At 57.3% G+C, this 25444-nt stretch overlaps 1 protein-coding gene across 1 annotated transcript in view; it reads left to right on the plus strand.

Moving 5' to 3' along the window:
• Positions 1-25444, plus strand: part of LMX1A (LIM homeobox transcription factor 1 alpha) — a 113518-nt gene that overhangs the window by 82475 nt on the left and 5599 nt on the right. Inside the window, exons 4-5 of the mRNA XM_039881585.1 lie at positions 21954-22126; positions 24648-24725. Of these exons, the coding sequence (XP_039737519.1) occupies positions 21954-22126; positions 24648-24725 (251 nt within the window). The remainder of the gene's footprint in view (positions 1-21953; positions 22127-24647; positions 24726-25444) is intronic.

A 25444-nucleotide genomic window follows, 5' to 3' on the forward strand; every position in this document is an offset into this window, starting at 1 on the left:
GGCCGATTCACGCCTGCGCGTCTCGGAGGTGGTCCCCAGCCCCCCGGCACAGCTGGCGTTGCACCCCAAAAGCTGGTGGGGGAGGCCTGGCAGAGGCGGCCCGCCCTGCGGTCACTTCCAGGCTCGATAGGAGCTTCGGGCTGGACCGGGACGGACATGTTGGGCTTCGCTGCTCTTCTCTTGCAGACTGGGAAACCGAGGCTCACGGTGGGTTTGGTTCCCACTTCAGCCCCTTCGACTGCCCCGGCGCCTTCTCGTTCCTGAGCACGACGTTCTCTGGAGCACGGTCTCCCGGGTCTGGGTCTCCCCGTGCCTCTGGGTCGGAGGGCGGCGGTGCGTCCCCCCCGAATGAATCGCTGTTGGAGGGGATCACACTCCTCTCCTGACACTGAACCCGACGGTCCCCGCTGGTGGGCGCGTCGTGTCCCTGGAGAGGCCCGTCGGCGTGGCTCCGTTACAGGCCGCGATGTCTTTATGTCCTTCCTGACGGGCCCTTCCCAGCCCTCAATTCCACAGACGTCCCTTACAGAGCCGCGTGCAGTCAGGCTCTGCGCGGGATGCTGGGCTTCGCTGCAGGGAAAGGCGGACGGAAACGTGCGTGAATACCGAGCGTCCCGCGCGAGGAAGACACGGCGGAGCCGGCCGCCTGACCTCGGGGCCAGTGGGGCCAGCTTCGTGATATGAAGGGGCGGGGAGCTGGGGAGAGGGACGCGGCCTGCAGACCCGTCTCCTTATCCTTTCTTTTAAGAAACAAAGGGGCAGGCCCTTAACAACAGCAACGACAACAAAAACACCTTGAATAGGGGTTAAAATACTCTGATAAACGTTATAGTTGTTAAGAAAGCTATTTGAATCATATTTTATGTTGTCCTTTAAAGCAGTTTTGTCGGAGGACCCTCCTCTACAGCAGCATATTCGAGAAAATGTTAACTGCATCTGGGTAACCAACACATTTTTTTTTATCGTGACCTAATATGCGCATCCGTACGTGTACGTATAAGATAAAAGTGACAGCACATAGATGGACTCCGTGCTCGCCCGAGGCGCGGACTTTTTCTAGTCTGTTCATTTCTTAATTCTGGTCTTAGCCCATTCTGTGAATCTGATAACCCACCGGCAGATGATGCCTCGACGTTTGAAAACCACAGCTTCAAAGGACGATTACTTACAAACTTAGCCCCAAGTTCTGGAATTGGTATAAATTCTTCAAATTTCAAGCCAGTAAACAGATTTCAGCTTTCCACATGTATCGGACAGCGTCGGCTGCCCAGAATGAGACCAAAGACACAGAGGTTATCATTTGGCCCCAAAACCCTGGCACAGCGCCCCACACGGAGTAAACACGCAAGGGCCGCGATCGTCATCGTCCTCTTAGGAGACACGCAGAGCGTGCATTCTTATGTCGTGACTCGCACGCACAAAGGTCCTGGTGGACGTTCTCTGATTTATGAATCTGGCGTCCCTGGGTGGTAGGCGAGAGGCAGATGTAAGTGCCTGAGCCTTTCGGGTCGTTTTCAAAATCGGCTTGTGTCTCTTGTTAGCATCATGGCCATGAAACAGACAGCTGGGATGGTTCGCTGCTCTCCTTCTGAGGCTGGGCACCTCTTTTGTGTTCTGAACCTCTGTCTTCTCGTGTGTTTGTTTTGTCTTCCTATGATGGACGGAGAAATAAGGACACAGGATACTTGAGCGAGGGATAAGCCAGAATAAGAACTTAATTCTACCAATTACAGACTCGGGACACTTGATAGTCTTTGCTGTAACTGTGAGTCGGGGAGAATTTGTCTTCGGCGCTTGAGAAGTCGCAGGCAGTGTACGGATTCAGACAAGGCGTATCTCTTTTCCACGGACTGTAATTTACTGTCGGATATGTGCTCACACTTAAAAATTTCGATAAAAGCCATCATTCAAAATCAGCGCAGTCGCTCCAGAGCTGCTTTCATCTGTAACTCTGAGCTGTGTGCGTTCATTTCTCTTGCACGATCTCTGTGAGATAAAAGAATTGGTCGAATGGACAGTCGGCCATTGTGATTTGTGCGTGATGAGGATGAAGTGGACGGTTACAGAACCCTAACTCTGCACAACGCGTTGCCGTCAGCACTTGCCGTGAATTCGCTCGCTGCCCTTCACATCGAGCTGATGAGCGAGGCGGTCTCCTGATTATTCCCAGTCTACAGGTCAGGAAGATGAGCTTGGACAAATCAGCCATGTGCTGAAGGTCCTGCAGCCAGTCATTCAAAGAGCCAGCAACCAAACTCGGGCAGTGCAGCCACGGAGCCTCCTTCACGAAGCCCTGCGTGGTGTCGCCTGGGGGTAGAAATGCCCCCGTGTGTGACAAAAGACCTCGCGGTGCGATCTTCCGTTTCGCTGCCCGCCCTCCGTGCTGTGCGGGAGGGCTCCCGCCACTCCGTAGGACCCGGTACTCAGAGACCCCAAATGAAGACTGTTTTCACAGATAATTAAAGCAATAAAAACAAGGTGACTTGAGCCGTTGATATTTCCTTTCGAATCGGTCACCGGCGTACCTTCTGCCCTGATGCCACTGCATTTCTCTCGGGCAGCCCCCGTGAGGACGCAGGCGGCTTCGGGCAGCGTGCGTGTGCACGTGGAAACGCTCCGAAAGCATGCGTGAGGTGCCGTTATTGGTTTTTGGGCTTTTGTTTGTTTGTTTGTTTACAATCACCTAACAGACTTGTGTTCTGCTCCCGTGATTTATGGGACGGTAGCAGGAAAAACGAGTTGACCTTTTGGTCCCGACGAGAGGCACCAGCCATGCTCGTTAATTAAATGAATAAACGTACAACAGTGGAGGAATCGGGACACGTCCGAACTCCTGACAGGCTGGCCCGTGATGTCCCGCCGCTCACCTGTCACCGGCCCTCCTCTCAGGAGAAATGCACTTGGACGTGCGTGTCCGGGGGCGGTGATGACGTCTGTGCCTCTGTCTGTCCGTCTTTACGTCGGGTCCTCTCTGGGTCCAGTGGCAGCGTGGCTGGTGAATGTTAGGCGTGAGGTGTCCGTCCAGGCAGAGCCAACCGTGGCTTTGACCTTTCACTCCCTGAGCGCGATGACCAGAGACCCCCTTTCCTCTACTAAGGAGCGGTAAAGGCGGGGAGGAGGGCGGGGAGGAGGCTGCTTTTCTCGTGCTGCCCTCCCAGCCACGCCCGCCAGCGCCTAGCTTTCCAACCAGGGGGTTTCAGGACGGATCCGAGGCGCGTTAGCACGCTGAGGAAGAGCGGGGATCATCTGCCATGTCGCCCTGTGCCCTGGTGGCAGCGACCGAGGAAGACCCCAGTGTTCAGTGTACTGAGGATTTGGTGGCAAACCAGCTTACGGCTTCCTCTGAGTGTTTGGATTCCTGGCACTGTGAAAGTGTGTGGGAAAGTGTGTCGTCTAAGAACCGTTGGGTTCTCAGCGGGCCGCATCCGGGGTTACACGCTGGGAGCCGGAGGCTCCCCGTCTTCCCTCGGTGACTCTGGGCGGGATTGGGGTTGCAGGCGCATGCGTGCCCTCCGCGGGGTCGGTGGGCCAAGCTGGCGTTCGAGGTGGGCGTGCAGGCCTGTCTTCTGAGGAGTCCGTGAGGGCGAGAAAGCAGTGGGCACTAACTCCGCATCCTTTCCATGCATAGAAATTTGCTGAGCGCCTGTGTTAGCCAAGGACCGGGTTTGGGACATGGTGGGGAGACGCAGAAGTGTATGAGGTTTGACTAGCGAGCAAACGTTTTTGAATGCTGACTATGCTCGGGCCCATTGGGGTGAGAACTCTGCTGTCACGAGCTCGTATTTTCATTGGAGGGAGACGGTCGGTAACAAAATAAATAGATAAACGGGATTGATTATGTGCTCACGTGAGGGTTGCCCTTCAGAGTAGTCACCCTTTGAACTTGCGTGCATATTTAAGAAAGTGCTTCGGACTCCTGCGGAACGGGCTTTAAGGGTTCGATGGGTCTGGGGGCGTCCAATGGGAAGCTGGGCTTCACAAGCGCTGCTCCAGAGCAGGCGAGGCTCGGGGTGCGGACCTGGGGCCCCTCGTCAGCTGCTTCTCCTGGTTGCAGAGCTTTGGAGCTGCAGCGAGGAGATTCTGGAATCAGAGCCGAAGGCTGCTTTTTTCTCAGTGAACAGGGTGGTGAGATTTAGTGAACAAAAGTCCAGTTAAATTTGAATTTCCAATAGATGACTCATGCAACATAAATATTATTGTTTACTGGAAATGCACATTTAGCCGTGCGTTTTGTGTTTTATCTGTCAGATATGGTGCGAATCTGGTGGTGGAGCGGGGTTGGCAGGGAACGACAGAAGCGATTGGTCCTAGAGTCGGCAAGGGTGTGTAGATAGTGGTTGATTGATTGATGAGAGATTAGAGACAATGTCACTTTGTCCCCAAATACCCGAGTTCCCATTTCCCTTTTGTACCGGCCTAGCCCCAGCCAAGCACGTGGAGGCCCCGTCTCTGGTGGAGGCAGGCGGGATGGGACTGTCGCCTCACCTCAGCAACTTCCTCCTGCCTGTGGCTCACAGCCACACCTCAAGGAGGCCCTGAGGGGTCTCTAGCCCCTCTCAGGGCCCAGCCAGTGGGCCGAACTGTACCATCAAGTCCGGCCAAAGCCTCCTGGGCCAGGCCAATCACCCAGGGAGGTGGGTTCCAGGTGCCCAAGGTAGTGGGTGCCAAGGGCGAGCAGCAGTGGGTGTGGGGCGCGCGACGCGGTGGGCGCCGGGTGCGCGACGCCGTGGGTGCGTGCGGGGTGTGTGATGCGGTGGATGCGGGGCGCGGAACATGGTTAAATCTTGGGGACTTGCGGGACTGTCAAGGAGTGAGTGGCGCAGAGTAGACACTGCCTGTAATGAGTGGCTACAATCTTTGCAGAGGCTGATGAAGCCCCTTGTGGGGCTTACGATAATAGCAGTGGATCCCTTGAAGCGTGGGAGGCAATGGGTGTGGAGAACATGCGACGTGGTGGGTCTAAGGAGCACACCATGGCCAGTGTGTAAGCCTTGTGAAAGGCAGCCAGCAAGAGAGGCTGGTCAGCCAGAGGCGGGGGAGGCAGAGGCCTGGGGAGGCGCCGAGTCTTGCTTGCCTGCCCCACAGTGGGGAGAGACGGGGACCTTAGTGCACCGCACCACCTACAGTGGGGGGCACCAGTGGGCACCAGGTGCGCGCGCACTGAGTGGGAGGCACCATTATGGGTGCAGCGTCTGCCTTTTATCGCTTGGCCTGCCATTCTGCCCGCTCTTCAGAAGCCTTTGGAAAGAGAAGCGGGCGAGCGCAGCATCAAACTCGGAAGGCAGTTTTATGAGAAAACGCAGATAAAGAGCCGGGCGACGGGGCCATATGTCCCGTAATCTCCAAAGCCGCCCCTTCAATTAGAGGCTCCCCTGAGTCCTAATGCCCTGTCTTGAGTAAACAAGCCGGTCTGAAAGAGGAACTCGGTTTCCAATTAAAAGTGTACTAACATCTCTCCTTCCCTTAATTCCCGCGGCCGGAGAGAGCGCAGCCCGCGCGGGCGGAGGGCCCGGGTCGCCGCGGGGTCGTCCTGTCCCTGCCGTCCCCAGTCCCAGGTGACGTCAGGCGGCGGGATTAGGGCCCACCCCGTGCCCCCAGCGCCAGCGCGAAGTTAATTAAAGTAATGCCACATAAATCCGCCTGCTGGCAGCACGGGAGCCCGCGCCTCTCAAGGCCGAGCTTTGAAGGCCTCGGCACTTGGTGCTGCAGAATCTAATATTGTCTGCGTGTGTATTGTCTGTGTGTGTGTGCGTGTGTCTGTGTGTGTCTGCGTGTGTGCAGGCTGAGATGATCTTTCTCTTTTCCTCTGCACATGCGCTCAGACGCAGACGCCCAGTCAGACGTGCCCCCTGAATCGCGCCCCCTCCGAGTCCCCGGAGCCCCCGAGTCCCTGTGGGCTCCCTCCCCACTCGTGGTGCGTCCCCAGCTGCCAGCGGCAGCGAGCAGTCTCCCCTTCCTGCCTCACCACGAAAATCCCAGGGGTGTAAATAAATGGTGGCCAGATGAGAGGTAATTCAAGTGGCCAGAAGGCAGCCTCACGCCTCCCGGCATTCCTGGGGGCTCTGTGGCTGCTGGATCCCGGCACTGCAGCCCCCGCCTTCCCCCACCATCTCACCCGCACCTACTGGGGCCACTAGAACCCCGGTTTCTGTGGAATTTTCCTCTCCAGCAGGACTGCTTGGTTTCAGAAGGGAGAGCGAGGGATAGATTAACTTTCTGGCCTACTCTTCACGCCATGAAAGAATCAAAGAATTGAAGCCATTATCTGAAAAATTCCAGAAACATCAACAAGCAGAAAATCCTCAGGAGATCATTCAAATGCAAATGGTTTGGCTTCTTTCATGAATGGCCTGGCCCGGTGATGGCTTTAGTTTTCAGTGTGGCCTTGGTGGCGCAGACGGCAGAGAATCTGTCCTGCTAAGTGCACGACTGTGTGTTTGTTCCTTACTCTCCGATTGATGGTAACTAAATTAGATGGGGGCCAGTTCAGCAAACATTTCCAGGGCCTCCGTGTCTGTCAGACTCTGCGAGACACTAGCGACTACAGGACAGAGGGTGACGACCGCGGTGTTGCCCGCACCCAGGGGCCTTAGCGGCTAAGAAACTCCTGTGACGAAATAATTACGGTGAAATGGAACGCGCAGGCCCATCACGGTGGAGGCGCAGAGCGCTGGTCAGGGAACCAGGCTCGGCCACGCCCCCGCGGTCCATCCGCAGTGCGCATTGGGGCAGAGGGAGGGGGCGGGGCATTTGGAAACCACTTCCCAATGGGTGTGACGGTCCAGGCAGGTAGGTCACCCTGGGGCAGGACCCCCGGTGGTGGCAGGGGGCAAGGCCCATGTCGTAGTGGAAGGGTCTCGTGCATCTTCCTTGGGTGGGGGCCGGGCCGGGGCCGGGGCCGGGGCCGGGGCCGGGGCCGGGGCTGGGGCCGGTGCCGGTGCCGATGCCGATGTGAAGACCGATCAGAGTTTGTACACACAGCTGTGATGTCACCCAGTCTGGCTTTCAACAGAGAAGCATGGAGGACGATCGGAGTTGGGGGGACACCGTAGACAGGGGAACTGGGCAGGGGGCTGCTGCAGTGTCCAGGGGAGAGGCGAAGGCTTTCCCCTAGAGAGAGGTTCCGGGGGATTCATCCCTTCGCACGTTCCGTCAGTGCTTCGAGTCCCAGGCATCGTGCTAAGTACCGAGGATGCAAGGTGAGCCAAACCGGCCAAGGTGAGCATCACCTGCCGTCGGGAGCGTGAAAGTTAAAGCCGAGGACGGCTGTGAGGTCTCTAAATGGTAAGAACGATGCCGTCACAGGCAGAGATGGAACGTTCCCAACAGAAAAGAGGTCTAGATAATGGGTTCAGGTGGGCCACGCGGTCTTCGTGGAGGTGGACGTCTGGCGGACAGGTGAACACACCTGCGTGGGGTTCCAGAGGGAGGGCGGGCGTGGGTTTGAGACTCACAGAGAAGCGGAGGGTTTAAAACCCGGCGGCGTTTCACCAGTGTCTCCACGTGTACAGTTCCGAGCTTGCGTGGCTGCGGGAAGGGGCAGAAGGACAGCGTCAGCGCGGTCAGGTAGAGGGTGGCACGCGGGGCGTGTCCGGGCCCCGCGGCATGTCCCGGAACCGCGTAGAAATGCGGAGCAGACACCGCAGGGCGGGGCGGGGCTGCAGAATCCGGGGACGCGGGCGGTGTCCGGCCGCGGTGACGCGGAGCCACGCGGGAGCCACGGGCACCTGCGCTGGCCACTGACCGCCGACTGTAGAAACTGATCTGTCTAAGTCTGAGCCCAGGACGGCTGTGGGTGGGTCTGGTCCCCCAGGGCACGTGCGGACTCAGATATTGACGCAGCCCTGAGGTGTTTGCAGTGGTTCCTAGCTTTTTATTTTTCGTTCTGGAATGATCCTGGGACATGGCGGAGCTTCTGGCCCGTCCCATCCACTGCAGACTTCTGTCTGTGGGCTTCTGTTATACCCCCAGCCACGCTGTGATGGACGGATGAGGGGGCTGAAGTGTCAGATGAGGCTTGAGCAAAACTGCTTCTGAAGTCCCTTTTGACCCTGATTTCATGGTATAAATGACACACACACTATGCTACAGGTCTCCCCCCTTATCACCGTCACCCCCAGGGTCACCCGTGCAGGCAACACTCGAGCGTCCTCTGTGACCAGCCGCAGATCGGAGCAGAAGGCAGGGCCCTGAGGCTTCCTTCTGGACTTGGACACACTCGATCTATCAGCGAGCAGCACGCTGTGGTCGGCGGGGACATTGACAGTGACTCATGTGCGCTCAGGATGTTTAAATGATTTCAGAGATGAGAGGAGCTGATGAGCACCAGATCGTCAGGGATTCAATTAACACCTTTTAAAAAAAGAAAGGCTGTGGAGTTTGGAAAGTTGGATTTACTGTCCTGATCTCCCACTGATAAGCTCCCCTCCCCCTGCCCTCCCTCCCTCCCTATCTCCCTCCCCTCCCTCCCTCTTCCTCCCACCCCACTCTCCCTGCCCTCCCTCTCCTCCTCCCCCCTCCCTCCCTTGCCCTGGAAGCTTGTCTGGGATAAGGTGTGTACGGTGCATATCATGGTGCCCGGCACAAAGTAAGTACTCGGTAAAAGTTTGCATATGTGCGCGTCTTGGACTTCTGCCGGTCCTTCGCTGTCCTGCTCACACACTGGCAAGGAGAGGGAGGGACAGACGTGGCCGTGATGAAGGACGTCTCCCCGACTCACCAGGGCCCTTTCCCATGGTCGGGCGGCTGTGGGTTCGGCTGCTTGGCAGTCTGTAAGGAAGCGCAGCTGGCGTTACCTCCTCCAACAGCTGGGGTGTGACGAGGGGGGATTTAGGTTCTTGAAGGAGGGACAGAGGACACCAGACACAGTCTCCACGAAGTGGAACGCGCCACAGGGAATGTGACATTGGCTCTAGCACTTTCTCCAAGAATTCGTTCGGTTTTACAGGTCTGGGGCAGTTCGTTTGTTTTGAATGGGTGTCTTTTCTTCGTAAACAATGAACTGCGGTTGCAAAGGCCCTCGCCCTGCCCTTGCACACGTCCGCCCTCCCCCAGAGCAGACGGGGCAGGGGCACCAGATGCCTCCCGCCCTGACGCAAGCACGAGGAAGTGTTCGCCCGTCTGCCGCCCCACCTGGCCAGTGACTCGTGGCTGTCGTGCGGAGTGGCCCGCTGCTGGCCAGCTTCGTGTGTAGGGGGATCCACGGAGACCTGGCTTACCCTTCAACGGGCCGGCAGAAGCGTGGACCGGCCTTTTCTGGTCCTTTTCCGAGGCTTTAGAAAAGGAATGGAAATGTCTCCTTCTCTTCCGTGAGCTTGGGGTGTCTGAGCCGGAAGTCAGTGTCTCCCGATGGGAGTTGGCTGTACATCCCCCCAAATGCTGGGCTTCCACGGGCCTCTCTGCACCCTCACTCCGCACCCTCACCGGAGGCCCCGGCTGCTGCAGCCCGGGCGAATCCCCAGCTGTCCTGCGCCGCGGGCCGTGGGGGTGGCCCAGGAGAGGCCCCCACCCCGTTCATTTCCTCCAATTGGGCGCCCGGCTGGTGGGGCAGCAGGCGGAGGTTCCCCTTCTCCTGGTCTGAGGGACCCCCTCGAGGCTGCCTCATTGGGCATCTACGACACATCCAGCCAGGGAGTCTGGGTTGTCTGCGTGGCACGTCTTCAGGAATAGCAGGTTCGTACTCATCAGGGTTCCAGAAAGTTGGGAGACTTTTGCGTCGGAGTGTCTGGAATTCTCAAGTTATAAGCTTCATTTTCCCCCCAAGTTATAAGCTTTAGAATTGAAGATTTTCAGAACAGGTAAAAATGCCTATTATGTCCATTTAAGAAGGAAAGAATTATTCAGATACTATAACGTTAACCTGTCATTTGTACCAAGTTCATGGAGCCCTAGATCTGTCAGTCGAACGGAAGGTGTCATTCGAAGTCCTTTAGTGTAAAGAAGGGTTTCATGAGAAAACACGCTGACAGCAAAGATTCAGACAACCGCCGTGTTTTCCAGGGTTCACCCTCCTCACCCCAAAATCTTGTCTTTCCTCCTTGTGCAGTTCTACAAAGCAATTGCCTATGTTTAAAACAATGCCCCCAGGATGTCCTAAAAAAAACAAGAATCATTTTAAAAAAAAAAAAAAAGATGGAGTGGTTATGCGACCAATTCATGAACCAGAAAGATGGAGTCATTTATTTCAGAAAACGTTTTGCCAACACCTGGTAAGAGCGCCGGGCTCAGCGCTGTGGATCGAGTGTGTGGAGTTATCAGATCCTCCCTGCCCTGCAACGACGCTTCCGTGGCTCCTGCCAAACACGCACAACGAGGCACCGTCACGCCAAGCGGTAGGAATGCTACAAGGTCACCGACCTGTATCTTTCGAAAGCACGAGAGCGGGAGGCTGAGAAGCAGTCCCCACCGGGGACAACCGAGGAGCCCCGGCAGCGGCACGGGGGGTTCCCGGGCCGGGTCTGGGGCCGGAAGAGGGACGTCAGAGGGGACAGTGAGCAACGTTTGAACGAGGGTTCGGGTTTCTATCGTGTGAGTGGCACGTCTCGATTTTGACAGCTGTACTGTGGTTGTGCAAGAATGTCATTCTCAGGGAATATTGAGGTATTTAGAGGGGAAAAAATGACCCATTCCCTGGGCAGTGGGGCACAGCGTTTCACGTGGAGGTGTCACCGGTCTGCTCGGTAGGATCCTGAATCGGAGCCATCAGGGACTTTCTCCTCCTACCGGCGATGGCGGACACTTGGTGTGGGGACCGAGCGCTGGACCCTGAGCCAGGAGATCGGGAGCCTGGCTTGGGAGCTGCCATGGCTACTGTGTCCTCCTGGATGGACGCCTTCACCTACCTGGCCTCACACTCCTCACCTGCCTGGTCTCACGCTCCCCACCTGGAACGGGCGGTCACAGATCCAGTGGTCCTGCAGGTTCCCAGCGTGGGCCACTGAGGGGCGCCTGGGAAGAAAACAGCTCCGCCCCGTGACGATTTGTGAACAATGTGACTTCGGTGGGAAGTGTTGGTGCCGTGGATTGCAGCCCAGGCGGGAGTTTCGGCTTTGTGTGTGGGGGGCCGGTCCCACCGCCAGGCAAAGTGAAGTGTGAGAATCCACGGGAGAATGCGAATCCACGGGGAGGGCAGGTCGCGGAGGCCGCCTTAGACCCCGCCCAGCTGAGGGTCCTGCCATCTCCCTTCTGAAGCTGCCCACGTTAAGTTGTTACGATAAAATTCAGTTAGAAGAAACATTATGGACAGAGCATGGCTCCGAGTTTTCTGGTCACTGTCATGACGACCTTCTCGGGTCCCAGCGCCTGTCTCGGGCGGGGCACCGTCGGCATCATGGGTGAGACGAGGTGCTGTCCTGAATCTCTGGCCTCCACCCACCAAACGCCAGGGAGGCCGGCAGTGCCTGCCACGAGCACAGGGCCCTCACGCACCTGCAGACGTCTCTGGGCCTAGAACGTCCCTGACTGAGAACCGTCTCGTCGGTCGGCGTCACCCCAGATCTGCCCGTCTCCTCCTCTTCCATTGAGAAGCACCGACGATGACGTCGACAGGGATCCGAGCCAGCCCGTGTCAGGCCCCCCCACCTCGTGGCTGAGGACACGGGGGCCACGCGCCCCGCCCAAGGCCACGTCGTCCTTATGGGGGAGGCGCGCTCAGCGTCGGAACCTCCTGCGCACAGCCGGGCTCGCACCGCCTCCCACGGTGTCACCCACACAGGGCAAGGAGATGTCTGGGAACGAGGGACGTCGCGGAAATGGCCGGGGCGGGGGGTGGGGCGTCCCAAGGGGCCCTGCGCCTGGGGCTTTTCTAGAATGACTGGTTCACGGCGACTCTGGGGCCTACAGCAGAGCTGACTCTGTTTCACACCCTAACACGCTTTTATCACCTGCGTTTTAACATGTCCAAAATCAGGATGTGGACGTGGTTCATATGCAGCGGTCAGCACGTCTGCTTTACACGCAGAAGGTCCTGGGTTCGCGCCCCAGTGGAGCCACGGTCCATGGTCCACGGCCATGCCACCCTGAACAAGCCCGATGTCTGATCTCGGAAGCAAAGCACTTGGATGGGAGACCATCTAGGAAGACCAGGTGCTGTAGGCGTAAATAATAATAATTAAAAAAAAAATCGGGATGTGACTCACCATTGCCGTGAGGAGAAAGCGTTGCATTAAAGTTTAATTGGTCATTTTTTTTTTTTCGCTGGTGGTTCCTGTAAATAAAATGAATCGATGTTTTACAGTGAAAGGCATTAATTTCCTGGACAGAGTGTAGAGATCGTTTCAATCTTAATTCTTCCTCACGGTGTTGCACCTGTGGCAGAAGCTGTCTTTTGAATCGTTCGGTCTGTGTATGACCCTGCAGTACAGGCTCCGGACACGAGCAGAAGTGACCAGCTGTCTGATTTCTCCGTCCAGTCCCTGGCAGAGGTCTCCTTTGAAGTCCCATCTGGCCTCTGGTCTCTGTCTGGGGCCTTTGGGATCTGGCCATGGTGCTGATTGCTCGTAGACTCTTAACACCCATTTCCAGCGAATTCCGCCCCTGAAGCCTACATCCTGGGGTGGATAGTTGCCGTGGCGCATGACCGAGCTGCCACCCCGACAGAAGTTCCGTAAGGGAGGAAGCGAGACGGTGTTGTGAGCAAAGGTAGCTTTCAGTGGCTAGTGAAATGGCGTGTCTGGGGGTGCTACCTGGTAAGGGAAGAGACGGTTGCCAGACCTCGTCAGCCGTGAGAACTGTACCAGGAGGGCAGGGACAGCTGGCAGCATTTAAAACAGAGGCTTTGATACCGACAGTTGGCTACAGGGCCGATGAGACTGTGGAGATGCAAACAGACCAGGACGATGAGACCTGTTACACATTTGCAACAGAGTGACAGGTAATGTCACCGCTGGGGACATCTGGGGGAAGCTGACACTTCAGTGGCCTTTGCCAGGTGTTGCTTGGACCATGGAAGAGAAGCAACAGCTGTCAGAGGCACCGCCCGAGGCAGAGGGAGGTCGAGGAAATACCTCAGTTTCCTTCTTTCCGCCTCCCACTGGCTGAACCCAGGCTGCAAGCGTCAGCCCCCCCGGTGATACGGGAGACGAAGGGAAGGCAGGGAAGGAATCCGAGAGCCAAGGAATGGCACGTGACCTGTGCAGCCCAGATGCGGGCGAGGAGGAAGATCACGGGCATCTGAAATGGGGAAGTTTAAAGTCGGTGTTTGTTCAGGAAAGTGGGGGCCTTCTTTTGCACCGGGGGGAGAGCGGGCGTCGTGGCCTCGCGGTGGATGAGACAGGGACCGCAGTGTGGAAGAAAGGCGCGGTGTGGCGGGGCTGGGAACAAGCGTCTTTAGGGCTAGAATTGCGAGGCCGATGACCTTGCATGGTGTGTTTGCGATGGTGCCGTTCGCGGTGACTCCAGCGACGCGCTGGCCTGGACCCACCCACGGCCGAGGGCAGAGCCGACAAGCGCTTTCTGAATGGCCGCGATGGAGTTCGCGGCTCGCGGTTACGTCGGCAAAGCACTGCCTGCGAAAGCATTAGTTTTCCTCGTGTTCTCGCTGTGTAGAACTGGGACCCGCGAGTGTCTGTGGACTATGACTCGGTTACGAGGGGCGGCCAGCCTGGCAGGGCCGAAGGCCTCCTGCCTGCAGCTCTCTGTGGAGGCTGCGCATCCCAGGCACCTGGGGGCTGGCGGGGGCACAGATGACACCTCGGAATCACCCCAGCAATGTCTCCCTTTCAAATTTTCTTCAGTCACTGCCCTTCCTGCCTCTGTCCCTGGTTATCGTAACCTCGGGTCACTCTTTCTCATGACCGCCTCTCCTGACCCTCCTCGTTGACATGTGACCGGGTGGGTCCTGATGGGCAGCGACCCGTCACTGGGGTCGCTATCCACGCGGAAGAGAAATCCAGACCGTAGTTTAGGGGGAGCCAGTGCCGTCCTCGCTGAACCCCGAGTGGGGAGGCAGCTCACATCCCTGTAGCCCCCAGGAGTAGGGCGGCGAATGAATTTGCGACAATCGGAAGACAGGGCTCACTGGCGCTGGTGCGGGGTCAGAGCCGGCCTTGCCGTGGGCCTCCCGGCTTCATTCTGTGTTCATCGGACACGAACTATCGAACAGCCGATTATGACTCTCCTGAGTGTCTGGTCGCATGGCGTTGTGTCGTGGTGGTTACGAACATGAGTGAGACCGGGTCTCTGTTTTCCAGAGGCTTCTCCCTAGTTATACAGAAGATGCACAAAATCATAATGATGACAATGAGCCAGCGGTCAGTAAGTTCTTACCATGAGCTTGCGGCCATACACGCGGTCCACGGAAAACTCCCGTTTAGTCACCGTAATTATCCCACGTGGTCGATGCTTTTCCACCTTATTTCAAAGTGGGAAAACCGAGACGGGCTGCGGGGGCCGCTGGGCCGAGGCCGTGAGCTCCTGGACGACGGAGGAAAATGTTTAAGTCCCAGACACCGTTCTCCGGCCCCCAGAAGGCTGTCACGACAGGGTGTTTACACTGATCCAGTGCAATGTTTAAAAAAGACCCCACGCTCGGAGCTTTTAATCTTGTTTTCAGCTAACGTAGTGGAGAGTAAGACAGCGTGCGGAGACACCCTCTCATCTGAGCGTTCTAGAGAAACCAGAATGTACACTTAGACGCGTGTGCTCGGGGTACCCGGAAGCGGGAGACTCGTGGGCAGCAGGTGAGGGGGGCTGCAGGGGAGGATGGAATCGGAGCTTTCTGGTGGGCGGCACAGAATTACAGGGCCGACAGAAGCCGTTCTTGGGCCCAGTGCCGTATTTTATTTTATTCTTCACATTTAACATCGTCAAAGACTAAATTAGGTTTTTCTTTATTTTATTCATCGCCCATATTCTCCCACGAGCGGCGGGAAGGCAGAGACGTCGTCGGTCTAATTCACTGCCCCGTATCCTGTAGGTTTCATAGCCACCGGGGATCAGTAGTCAGTTCATGGGCAGTCACGGAGCATAATAAAAATGAAAATATTTAAAAATCTTACATTTTTATAGTGTTTTACGATTTTTTTCCAGAGTGCTTTTACCTACTCCTACTTCTGAGCTCTCACAATCCACTCAGGATAGCTTGGTGGTCTTAATTCCCCTGATTTTACATATCAGAAAGGCAGGGCCCAGAGAGGCTGGGTCATTTGCCTGCGGTCACTCAGCTGGTGAGTGGTGGAGTTAAGAACTGAGGCTGAGTGTCTGCTCTCGCTTAACCAGCTCTTTCGAGTTTATCGGCGGTTTGTAGAATGGACTAGAGTCCGAAGGCAGAGACTCGGGGGACGGTGGCCTTGGCTGGCCTCTCCAAACCAGCAGAAGGCCTGATCAGAGGGACTGTGTCTCTGCCAAGGGCAGTCACATCGGCCCTGGTCAGCTAGGGCAGTGGTCCCCAACCTTTCTGGCACCAGGGACCGGTGCTCCTGTGAGAATCTAGTACCTAGTGCCCTGAGGTGGAGCTGAGCGCCGAGCCCTAAACCTCTGATTTATCTTGTTATGAGCCTCCCGGTTTCCCGCTCGGAGGCTGGCCAGGTCGAAACAGCACAAGTTCTGGATTTTATTTAGTATATTTATCCACGCTTGATTTGAGTATGGTGATGTTGGTGCAGAGGGATCTGGCACCTGGTTATCAGTGTTTTGACTTTCCGACAAATCTGTGCACAGGGACCTATGACAAATCTGTGCGTAGGGACGTTCGCTGTTTGCACAGTGCTTATCCGTTTGAGTTGCGTGTGACCGTCTTCGTCAAAAAGGAGAGGAGAAAGTGATGGAAAAACTCAGAGAGGAAGAGATGCAGAGCGTGCGCGTGCGTGCGCGTGTGTGCACATGTGCATGCATGTGCACGCGTGTATGTGTGTGTGCATGCACGTGTGTGCGTACCCACGTGAGTGCATGAATACGCATGTGCGCGCATACATGTGCATGTGGACGTGTGTGTGTGTGTTAGCATTAAGCCTATTAAATGTGAAAAGGCCCCAAACCGACGTAAGCACCAACACCAGCACCGCCCCTGCCATGCTTCCTGCCAACCCCCTGAGCACAAGGCGCCCGTCCCTGAGCCCCGGCCAGCGGAGGAGAGAGAAGCATCAGGGCTGTGGCCGGCGGCCAGCTCTCCCGGCCTGGGGCCCGGCTCCCCTGGGGCCTGCCTGGACGACTGAGCTGGCATGCCCTGGCTCCGACCCGCCAACCCTCCCCCTGCCTGGCGCAGGAACCCCCATCTGCAGCGGACGTCACCGAACAAAGATGTCTTTCTTGGGACAGTATCTGGGCCTGACTCAGGGGTGCAGCTTGGCCAGGGGTTGGCCAGCTTCCCTGAGCGGGGATGGCAGTGGTGGGGTGCACGTGGGGACGAGGGCAGAACAGGGGGGACGGGGATTTGAAACGGGCCCCGTCCCTTTTGGACCGTGAGGAGCTCCGAGTGGACGGTCCGTGCCCTGGAGAGCCTGTGCCGCGAGCCTTCTGTCCTCACTCTTTAATAATGGCCATGCCACCCGCGGCCAGGCAGCGCCTGGCATTCTGAGAGCACCTATGTCCTTGCATCTTCACGAGGCAGCCACGCGGGCAGGGCGGGGGCGGCACAAAGACGGGGCATCCCCCTGTGTGCCCTTCAGGCAAGAAATCACCCCTCCCCGGGACCTCCATTAACTCATCTGTAAGAAAAGGCTGATGGCCCGTCTCCTGCCTCACGGTGTTGTAATGGCAGCGGTGTAAGTGTGGGACGATGCCCTGTCACGTCTTAGGCGGGCGTAGGAACTGTTAGGTCACCTCGTGGATGAGGAAACTGCTTCCGTGCCGTTAACAGAAAAGGCCCCCCCACCTTCTACCTGGAGCTTCTGTTCATCTCTCGTGTCATCCGCTTCAGTTCGAGCGACACCTGCACTGTGTCGCTCTCCCCAGCCCCCTCCCCCGGGTGCTCTGAGCAAGGCTAGTCTCTTGGTGTCGGGCTCCCCTGAGAGCACAGGCAGACTCGTCCCTGGGTCTGGACCCCAGGCCGCCCTCGGGCCGTGCCTGACACGTGGGCCCACAGCACACGCTTCTCGGGCGAATGACTAGATGGAGAATTTCCAGTGACACCTTCCAGTGACGGGGCCGGTGTGGGTCTGAGTCGAGACCTCCTAAAGAGCGACACCTGCACTGTGTTGCTTTCCCCAGCCCCCTCCCCCAGGTAGTTGCAAAACAGTCGCATGGGACTTGGCCCTTCTAGAGAAATCCACTTACTGCACGTTGGGTTTTAAGCCACCTGGCCGGGGAGCTGACCGGGGCCGTGCCCGGGGAGGGCGGGATGCCCGCCCCGCGGTGTGGGGCAGGGGCCCAAGTCGGTCCTCCGCATCCCGTCTTCGTCCATCTCTCTCTCCCTCCTCCCCCACCTGCCTCCCCCGCCACGAGCCCCGCATCCTTCCTCCACTCCCCTGCTTGAAGGACGTTTACGGGGCTCATCAGCGGGACGCGTCCGAGGCCCGTTCCTGCCTCTCCCCGCCCTGGCACGAGGGCCTCCCACCGCGCTCAGATCTCTGCCCTGTTTATGGGCCGCTGGGACTGTTCCAACAACCCGGAATGAATCCGCGTGGCCCCGGGGTCGTGCCGCCCACGTCAGGGCCATAAACCGCGGCGCGTCTTTCATCTGTGCTTGTTTATGTCCTGAGAGAGTGGAGGGCCGGCCTGGGGGGCGACGGCCCCGAGCCGTTCCAGATTCTTTTACAGGAAAGGGGAGAGAAAGGCCTGGGATGCACGGTCAGACTCTGTGCCAAGCAAATGTGCTTTTCTCTGGGCGGCTGTGCTGGTGACGTCATCTCTGGATTTGCCCACGTGGAGTCAGTGGCTGCCGCGTTCGGGTCCCCGTGGCCTCCGGGGCGCTGGCATTTGGAGCTGGAGACACCGGCGCTGCTCTTTCTTCTTCGCTGCGGGTGTCAGCTTACACGACGACGGGCGCCGGTGCTCGGGAGGGGCGCCCCCCCCCCACTCTCTTGTCTCTGCCTCTTGAAGGTGCTTCTCCATCTTCTGTTCCCCAGTCCCCTGCTGGTTCTGGGGGGGCCTCTCTCGGCCCTCTTAGAACTTTCCTTTCTCGTGGGCAAATCGATAAGTGTGTGTTTTAGGCTCTGCACGTTTGCACGGAGAAGCAGGGATCAGAGCCAGGCATGCCCATCCCCACGACAGAGAAGGTGGGGGCCTTGGCGACATCCCAGGCAGCCTAGAAACTCCCCGGGAGAGCTGGAGGGCACTGCTAGGCCCATAATATTTACAGCACGGCAGACAGAAGCTGGGCGATGGGTGCCGATGGCCTCCCGTCCCCCTGGCAGCTCGGTCGTGGCGTCTGTCTGCACTTCAGGGCCAGGAGGCTCTGCACCTTCACAGTCTCTCTTGCTCAGATCTGCCAGGGCTCCTAAAATCCCATGTTGGCTGTTTGGTTGGAGGCCTTTTCTGTCAAGTGTGTCATTGGCTGTGGGAGAGAACCCATCAAACCATGATAATTGTCGACTCCTCGGTGACAGTTAGCAGTGCTTCCTGCCCCCAGAGGCAGAGCCTGGAAGAAGAGGCTGGGACGTCAGGAGGGGTCTGGAGGAGAGGTCGGTGCACCACGGCGTATGCAGGTCGCGTCGGGCCTGCTGCTGCCCCTGGGTGACGCGATTTCACCGGCACAAAGCCACGCCCACGCGCGCTGTCTGTGCCACCATAGCGAAATGACAGCAAAGGGTCAGCTGCAACGGGGGCCGTAAGCCCTGCACAGAGCGAGGTATTTCCTCTGGCTTCCTACCCAGGGTATTTGCAGACCCCTAGTCTAGAGCGTGGCGTGCTTCTTGAAGGGCGAAGTGGGGGACGTGAGGAGACCCCCGGGGCAGAGAGTGAGACGTCGAACGGCAGAGAACAGGAAGTGGGAGGAAATGCACCAGAAAAACAGTAGAAACGTCCAGAGACAAGTCTGAATCCCGTCCTCTCCCTCCTGTCCTTCCCTTTCTAAAACGAATGTTTTCACCTCTCTCTTCCTACCTGGAGGTGGAGGGAAGGCGTGAGCAGGCGCTCGTGCCCCTGCGTCGTCCAGGCACACCAGGGCCAGCCTCGGACCTGGGCCCCCACCCCCGTGTTCCATGATGGAATAGTGGCTCTTGGGAAATGCGCGTGTGTCCCAGGCAGGGCTGATGGCAGTGACAGCAGTTGGGAGACACCAGGGCCTCAGCCGTCCTGCCTCTGGGCTCCTGTGGGAACCAGCCCCACCCCCTTCCCTGTCTTCCTCTGCCTTCTCAGGAGCGCTCGCACGCTCCCTTCCTGCGGAACCACTCTCGGTGTCGCTAGGGTCACGTCTGCAGCCAGGGAGAGACGAACACTTGCCTGAAAACCAGAACTCAGACTCCCATCCGTGCGTGCGGATGACTGACAAAAACTTGTCTCGGGTCGAGTACTTCTTTCATGTTGAAGTGATGATGATGAGGGTGGTGATGGTGATGATGGTGACGATGGTGACAGTGGTGGTGATGGTGATGATGGTGATATTGATGAGTGATAGTGATGGTGGTGACAATGTGGTGATGATGGTAGCCGGTGATGACGGAAATGAAGTAATGGTAATTGTGGCGATGGTGGTGGTGACGATGATAAGCGTGATATATGGTAATAATATTAATGTAATGTGTCGTGTATGTAATATAGCGATAATATATGGTAGCAAGTATAGTAGTAATGAAATATTATTAATATGCTTGTCATTAAGCATTGATATAGTAAATAATAAAATGATTAATGTGAAGTGATGAAGTAATGAAGTAATAGCGATAGTAGCGATAATGGAAATGACAATGATAATAATGTCGCAAATGGCAAGTGACTGATGATAAATAATACTGCCAATATAAGTAACGATAATAGTAATATTGAAATGAAATATTAATGATAAAGTAGCAGTATTGTCTGTGAAATATATATATAATATGTATAGTGATAATAATAATGTAAGTACTTGATAATGTCTCTGTGTCTTCCAGCAAAACAATAAACGATAAAATGCTTAGTATTGAAAGCAATGGCCAATGAAAACGATAATGTAAAATGATAATATTAAAGTAGCAATAGTAGCGAAGTAATAGTAGCCAGTAAATAATGTAAAAGTAGCGATAATATAAGTAGCATTGATATGGCGATTGAGTGGCAGCGATGGTGATGGTGGCGATGGTGATGATGATGGTGATGGTGGCGGTGATGACGATAATTCATGAGTGGTGACGATGATGATGATGACGATGGTCATGGAGGTGATGGCGGTGGTGATGATTTACTAAGCACCTATTACATTCTAGACGGTGCTGAAAACTTTATACATATCATCTCATTTAATTCTGTTACTCCGCCATGAGAAACTCGAGTCTTGAGAATTCGTTCAGAATCGCACATGGTAACAGGCAGAGCCGGGATGTCAAGCTGAGTCTGAATGACCGCAAAGTCCATGCTTACAGACGCCACACCGCATTGCTTCCCTGCACGGTGTCAGCGGAGATGGGCCATTACGGAACCCGGCTGATGTTACACTTAACCTTTTGCCTAGTCCCAGTAGCCTAGTTATCAGTGCGTGAAGAATCAGACTAGCTCCGTGAGACATGCGCAAATACCACGTCGTGGACAAAACTGGAGTAAGGCACGGGGTCTCTGAACTAATACTGTTGCACTTGAAAACACATTTTCTACTGGGACATCTCACTCTCTTGGCCTGAACTCGGCCCTTTTAGCCGCCTGCCTCGCGGGAGAGCTACATAGTCCTTGGGGAGCCGTGTCAGCCCCCTTGTCTCACAGATGTCATTGAAGGCATCGCTGGTGCCAGACGAGCATCCTTTTGGCCCCGATGAGTCCACCAGCACAGAGACTTACCAGCCTCGCTGAAGACCAGGCTCTGGGTGGGGGGTCTCTGAGCTGTGGGGTGCAGGGCCAGCAAGGGTAGACCTGCGTGTTCAGTGGCTTCCATTTTTCTACTGCTTCTCCTCTCGTGGGTGTTTGATTTCCCTGCGGCTTTTAGTGCTCACGTGCTTGTTTTTCCTTTGCCATTCTGAAGACGTTCTTCCAGAAAGATCCTAAAACTCCTTCCCACCGAGGAGGGACTGCGATCAGCTTGCCGAATGACCCCCCCTGGGACAGGGGGTGACCTGGACACACGCCGCCCCGGCTTTTAATTCTGGGGACAGGTGTAAAGTCCGCGGGACGCGAAGGGCGGCTGAGAGAGCACGTGACGTGTGCTGGAGGCTTCATTTCCTTCGGGAGGTCCCCTCGCACTGTTCGCCGCTTAGCGAGCCGAGGAATTCACGTGAATGTAAATAGATAGTTACTTTAATAGAGTCATTTTATAGACAAGCATTTTTGACTAATTACCTGTGTTACCTGTTTGTTCTCGGTTATCTGTATCTGCTAGTAATCGAATGTAGGTCCTCTGTGGCCTTCGAAATGGTGACATCCATAAGTTCTCCGGGTCCAGACGGGAGGGATGACAGCTAAGACATGGCAATCAATGCCTAGTGGGCATTTATTTCATGCCCAGCCTCCTTCTGAGAGCCCGACCGTCAGCTCGTTTTCCGGCAGCTCCGCTGACCTGGGCTCCCTAATATTCCGATTCTGCAGTTAAGGAACCGATTCTGCAGTTAAGGAACCGATTCTGCAGTTAAGGATCCCATTCTGCAGTTAAGGAACCGATTCTGCAGTTAAGGAAGTTGAGTTATGTCAGTGGCTTGTCCAAGGCCACACAGCCAGGAAGTGTGGAGCTAGGACGCTTCCTGGGGGAGAGGCCCGTGCTGCGGGGGGAGGATCTCTGGTTCCCAGTGGGTCTGGAAGTCTCTCCTGAGCCCGTCCCGGAGGCGTTTGAATCAGGGGCGTCGCCTCCACGTGAAGCAGCCGTGCCGGGAACGCGGACCCGAGCACCTCGTTAGGGAGGGGCGCAGCTCCAGGCGGTGGCTCCGAGGGACTCAACGCCCTGTTTCTGCTTCTTTCAGGCAAAAGTGATGACGAAGAGACTCTCTGCAAGTCCGCCCACGGGGCGGGGACGGGGGCCGCCGAGGATGGCAAGGACCATAAGCGTCCCAAACGGCCCAGGACCATCCTGACCACCCAGCAGAGGAGAGCGTTCAAGGCCTCGTTCGAGGTGTCGTCCAAGCCGTGCCGGAAGGTGCGGGAGGAGGGGGCGGCCGCTCGGTGCGCCCTGACCCCGCGGGGCGCTGCTGGGCCCCGGGCTCGGGCGGTGGCGGACGCAGTGCTGCAGCCTGCGCAGGTGGCCCCGTCCCTGGGAGGTTCTGCGATCCCTGTGGCGTGGCCTGTAGCAGAAGCTGGCCGTGCCGCCCAGGCCGGTGGGCCGGCTGCTCACGGCTCTCACTGCCTGGGGGGCAAGGGGACCGGTGCCGGTGCCGCTGGGGTGTGGCCCGCGGTGCTTGACGAAGGGCGATACTGCGTGGCTCGCGGCGTGCGGCTCTTTTTCGGTTTTGCTTGTTTCTCTTCGGGCGATTTGGGGGTTCGTCCGTGGGTGGTTCCTTCATTTTTGCTGTTGAACAGGATTCTGCCCTCCAGACGGTCCACAGTCTGTCTGTCCAGCCACCCACCGATGAGCGCGTGGGTTATTTCCAGTTTGGGGTTGTCACAGACCAGGCCGCCGTCCAGGGCTGAGCCACTCTGTCCATCACTTAGCCCAAGGGGCTGCTTTCGTTGTCACTCTTTTCCCAGTGGTGAAGGAGGAAGTGGAGGCCGCAGCTGCCTTTTTAGGGGCAGACCCAAGGCTTCTCTGCATCCCCTCCACGCCTGTGTTGGCCGTGATATAATCCCCCGCCTGCACCTCCTGCAAGGGGCTGGGACGTGAGTCCTGAGGATTCAGTAGGAGGAAGGGGAGGATGGGTACCGAGGACAGGGAGCAGACTCTGCCACAAGCAGCTGCGTCTGTTTATTAAGCCTCTGCCATTTATTGGCTGCTTATCATCTGCTGGTTACTGTCATTTATGCGATAAAAGTTAGAAAGCCTTTTAATTGAAGTTCGTGGAGGGAATACATTTAACAGTTTTTAGCATGCTTTTCGCTGCATCTTTGTGTGTATTAGTCAGCTTTTGCTGCAGTGACAAACGATCCTGGTGGGTCTCAGCCAGCACCGATTTCCTGCTCTTGGGTGGTGCTGTGGCTGCAGCCCAGCCAGGCTCAGGTTCGGGCCTGCTTTGCCGGTCTGCCATCAAGCGTGCAGGCCGACAGAGCAGTGGCCACTGGGCCTGCTGTTCTCATGAGCATGGCCGAAGGCAAGAGGCCACGTGACTCCAGGCAGGCCCATGGAGGCCACGTGCGTCGCATCCACTTACTGTCCATGGCCAAAGCAAGCCGCGCGGCCAGTCCGACGTGAGCTGTGAGTGTCTGGGGCAGCGGGGGAGGGAGGGCGGACATTTGTTGACCTTGGAAAGGTTCCCACACGACCCCTGTCTCTGGCCTTGCTCCAGGCCAGGTGCTGGAGGGAGGGGAACGACCCCGGAGCAGGCCGTGCAGGGCGGGCGAAGCACCTTCGTTCGCGTGTGCTCAACTTTTGGCCTCTGGGTGGCCTGTGCCCAGTGCTTGTCCCGGGCCACCTCCAGACCACTGGCGGGGAGAAGATGGTGCACACATAACTGCCGCTCTGGGGAGCAAGCTCTGAGAGCCAGAGGGGTGGCCAGGGGCCACGGGCGCCGAGGGGAGGGCAGGGCAAGGCGACTTTTGTCCAGGGATCAGGCAAGGCTTTGCGCAGCAGGTGGCTCTTGAGCGGGCACTCCAGGGGTGGATAGGGTTTCAGCAGGTGGAGCTGGGCCCCTGGGTGCACTGCTCTTTCAGTTGGCTTGGCAGAAGGAGGTGCTTTGCAAACTTGGTCTAATTACCCCACTTCGAAAACCCAGTCCGAGTGGCTGGTGAATGCGAGGGCTCCCCCAGGCCTCCTGCTGACCCCGCTGACGTGCCCGTTCACCCGGTTCCTTCCATCCCTCGCTTCCCCCGGGATCTGCCTGGAGCAGGGGCACCTCTCTCTGGCCCCTCGCCGTGGGCCTGCACGGAGGGCATGTGTTTAAACACGTCCCTTCGCTGGCGGGCTCCCAGCGCCTGGGCCTGCTCCGGAGCGTCCCGCCCCGCCCCGCCGCGCCCCGCCGCAACCCGAAGGCTCCTGTCTCACTGTCCACGCAGGACTCGTGTGCGGTGACAGTGACGATAAACGTTCACGAAGCCCCAGAGGCCCCTAGAGCTCTGAGGGACAGAACCAACCACTTAGGTCGGTGAATTTGGGCAGGAGAGGAGGGTGAGAGAGAACCATCTGTTCTGGCGATGTGACGTTCGCCCTTGGCTGTCCTCGAGGGGGCTAATGCCCGTGCACGGCGCTGGCTGAAGCTCAGTGGGCTCTGCTGACGTCCGCAAACCCCCCGAAGGCCTGAATGACAAGCAGGGGAAACTCAGGACCACCTCTGGGAGGCTCCTCTGAACTGCGGGTGACTCCTCCTCCCGTCCACCTGCTGATTCCCCCACCCCCGCCGCCCCGGGCTAGGGCAGCCCCCGGGTGCTCAGGGTTTTGCTGGATGCTGGACACGTCCCGGCTCCTACATAAGACGCAGCCCACGGGCCTCCCCGTGCCCTGCGCAGGATGCGTCCTGCCCGCTGGCCGAGATGCCCACATTCTCACGGTTCTAATGCTCTGTTTCTTCAAGGTGAGGGAGACGCTGGCTGCGGAGACGGGGCTGAGTGTCCGCGTGGTCCAGGTGTGGTTCCAGAACCAGCGAGCCAAGGTAGTCCGCTTCTCGCTCGGCCGTCCCCACGCGGCCGGCTGCCTGATGTCACACTCGCCACGGGTGTGCCAGTGGCGCTCCCTGAGCACAGCAGTTCTCTTGAGTCGGAAATTCTCTGAGCAGCAACCATGTCAGGCAGGGGAGCCGCGTGGCAGGGGGGAGACGGTGAGAGGCTTTTATTTGCTTAGTGGCCACGACTGGACCTGGCTGGCCGTCTGCATGACGAAATGTCTTCCTGTGCCTTTTGGCAAAAGCAAGTTCTTTAATTCACATTCGTTTAACCCAGATACTGAAATCGTATTAAAATTTCGAAGAGGAGCCTACGTGGCAGCATGTGGCTGGTGTAAGAGGATGTCGTGGCCCCCAGGCTGGGCGCCCACCCGCCTTGCCCGGCACGCCCCGCCGCCAGCGTGGGGCCGACACACATTAATAGCTAATGGAACCCTCGTGGTCCACGGAGCACAGTTTGAGAAACACTGCATTAGAACGTTGCTTCCGGGGAGTTTGGGCGCTGACGCTGCTTTGGGGGATGAGCTTGTTCCCTGGAGGCCTGAGTCTCCCTGTGGCATCCCCAGCCCGGGGCCAGCAGGCCCCACGTCCCCACGCTCAAGCCGCATACACAAGTGTCACGGCACAGGCAGCACTTTGCACCCGCCGAGACGAGCCCCCTGTTCCTGCTGAGACAGGGTCGCCGCCCGGCCGGCCGACCTCCCACGGCG

This window comes from Pteropus medius, unplaced genomic scaffold (assembly GCF_902729225.1).
Source record: "Pteropus medius unplaced genomic scaffold, Ma_sr-lr_union100, whole genome shotgun sequence".
In the NCBI taxonomy this organism is placed as follows: Eukaryota; Metazoa; Chordata; class Mammalia; order Chiroptera; family Pteropodidae; genus Pteropus; species Pteropus medius.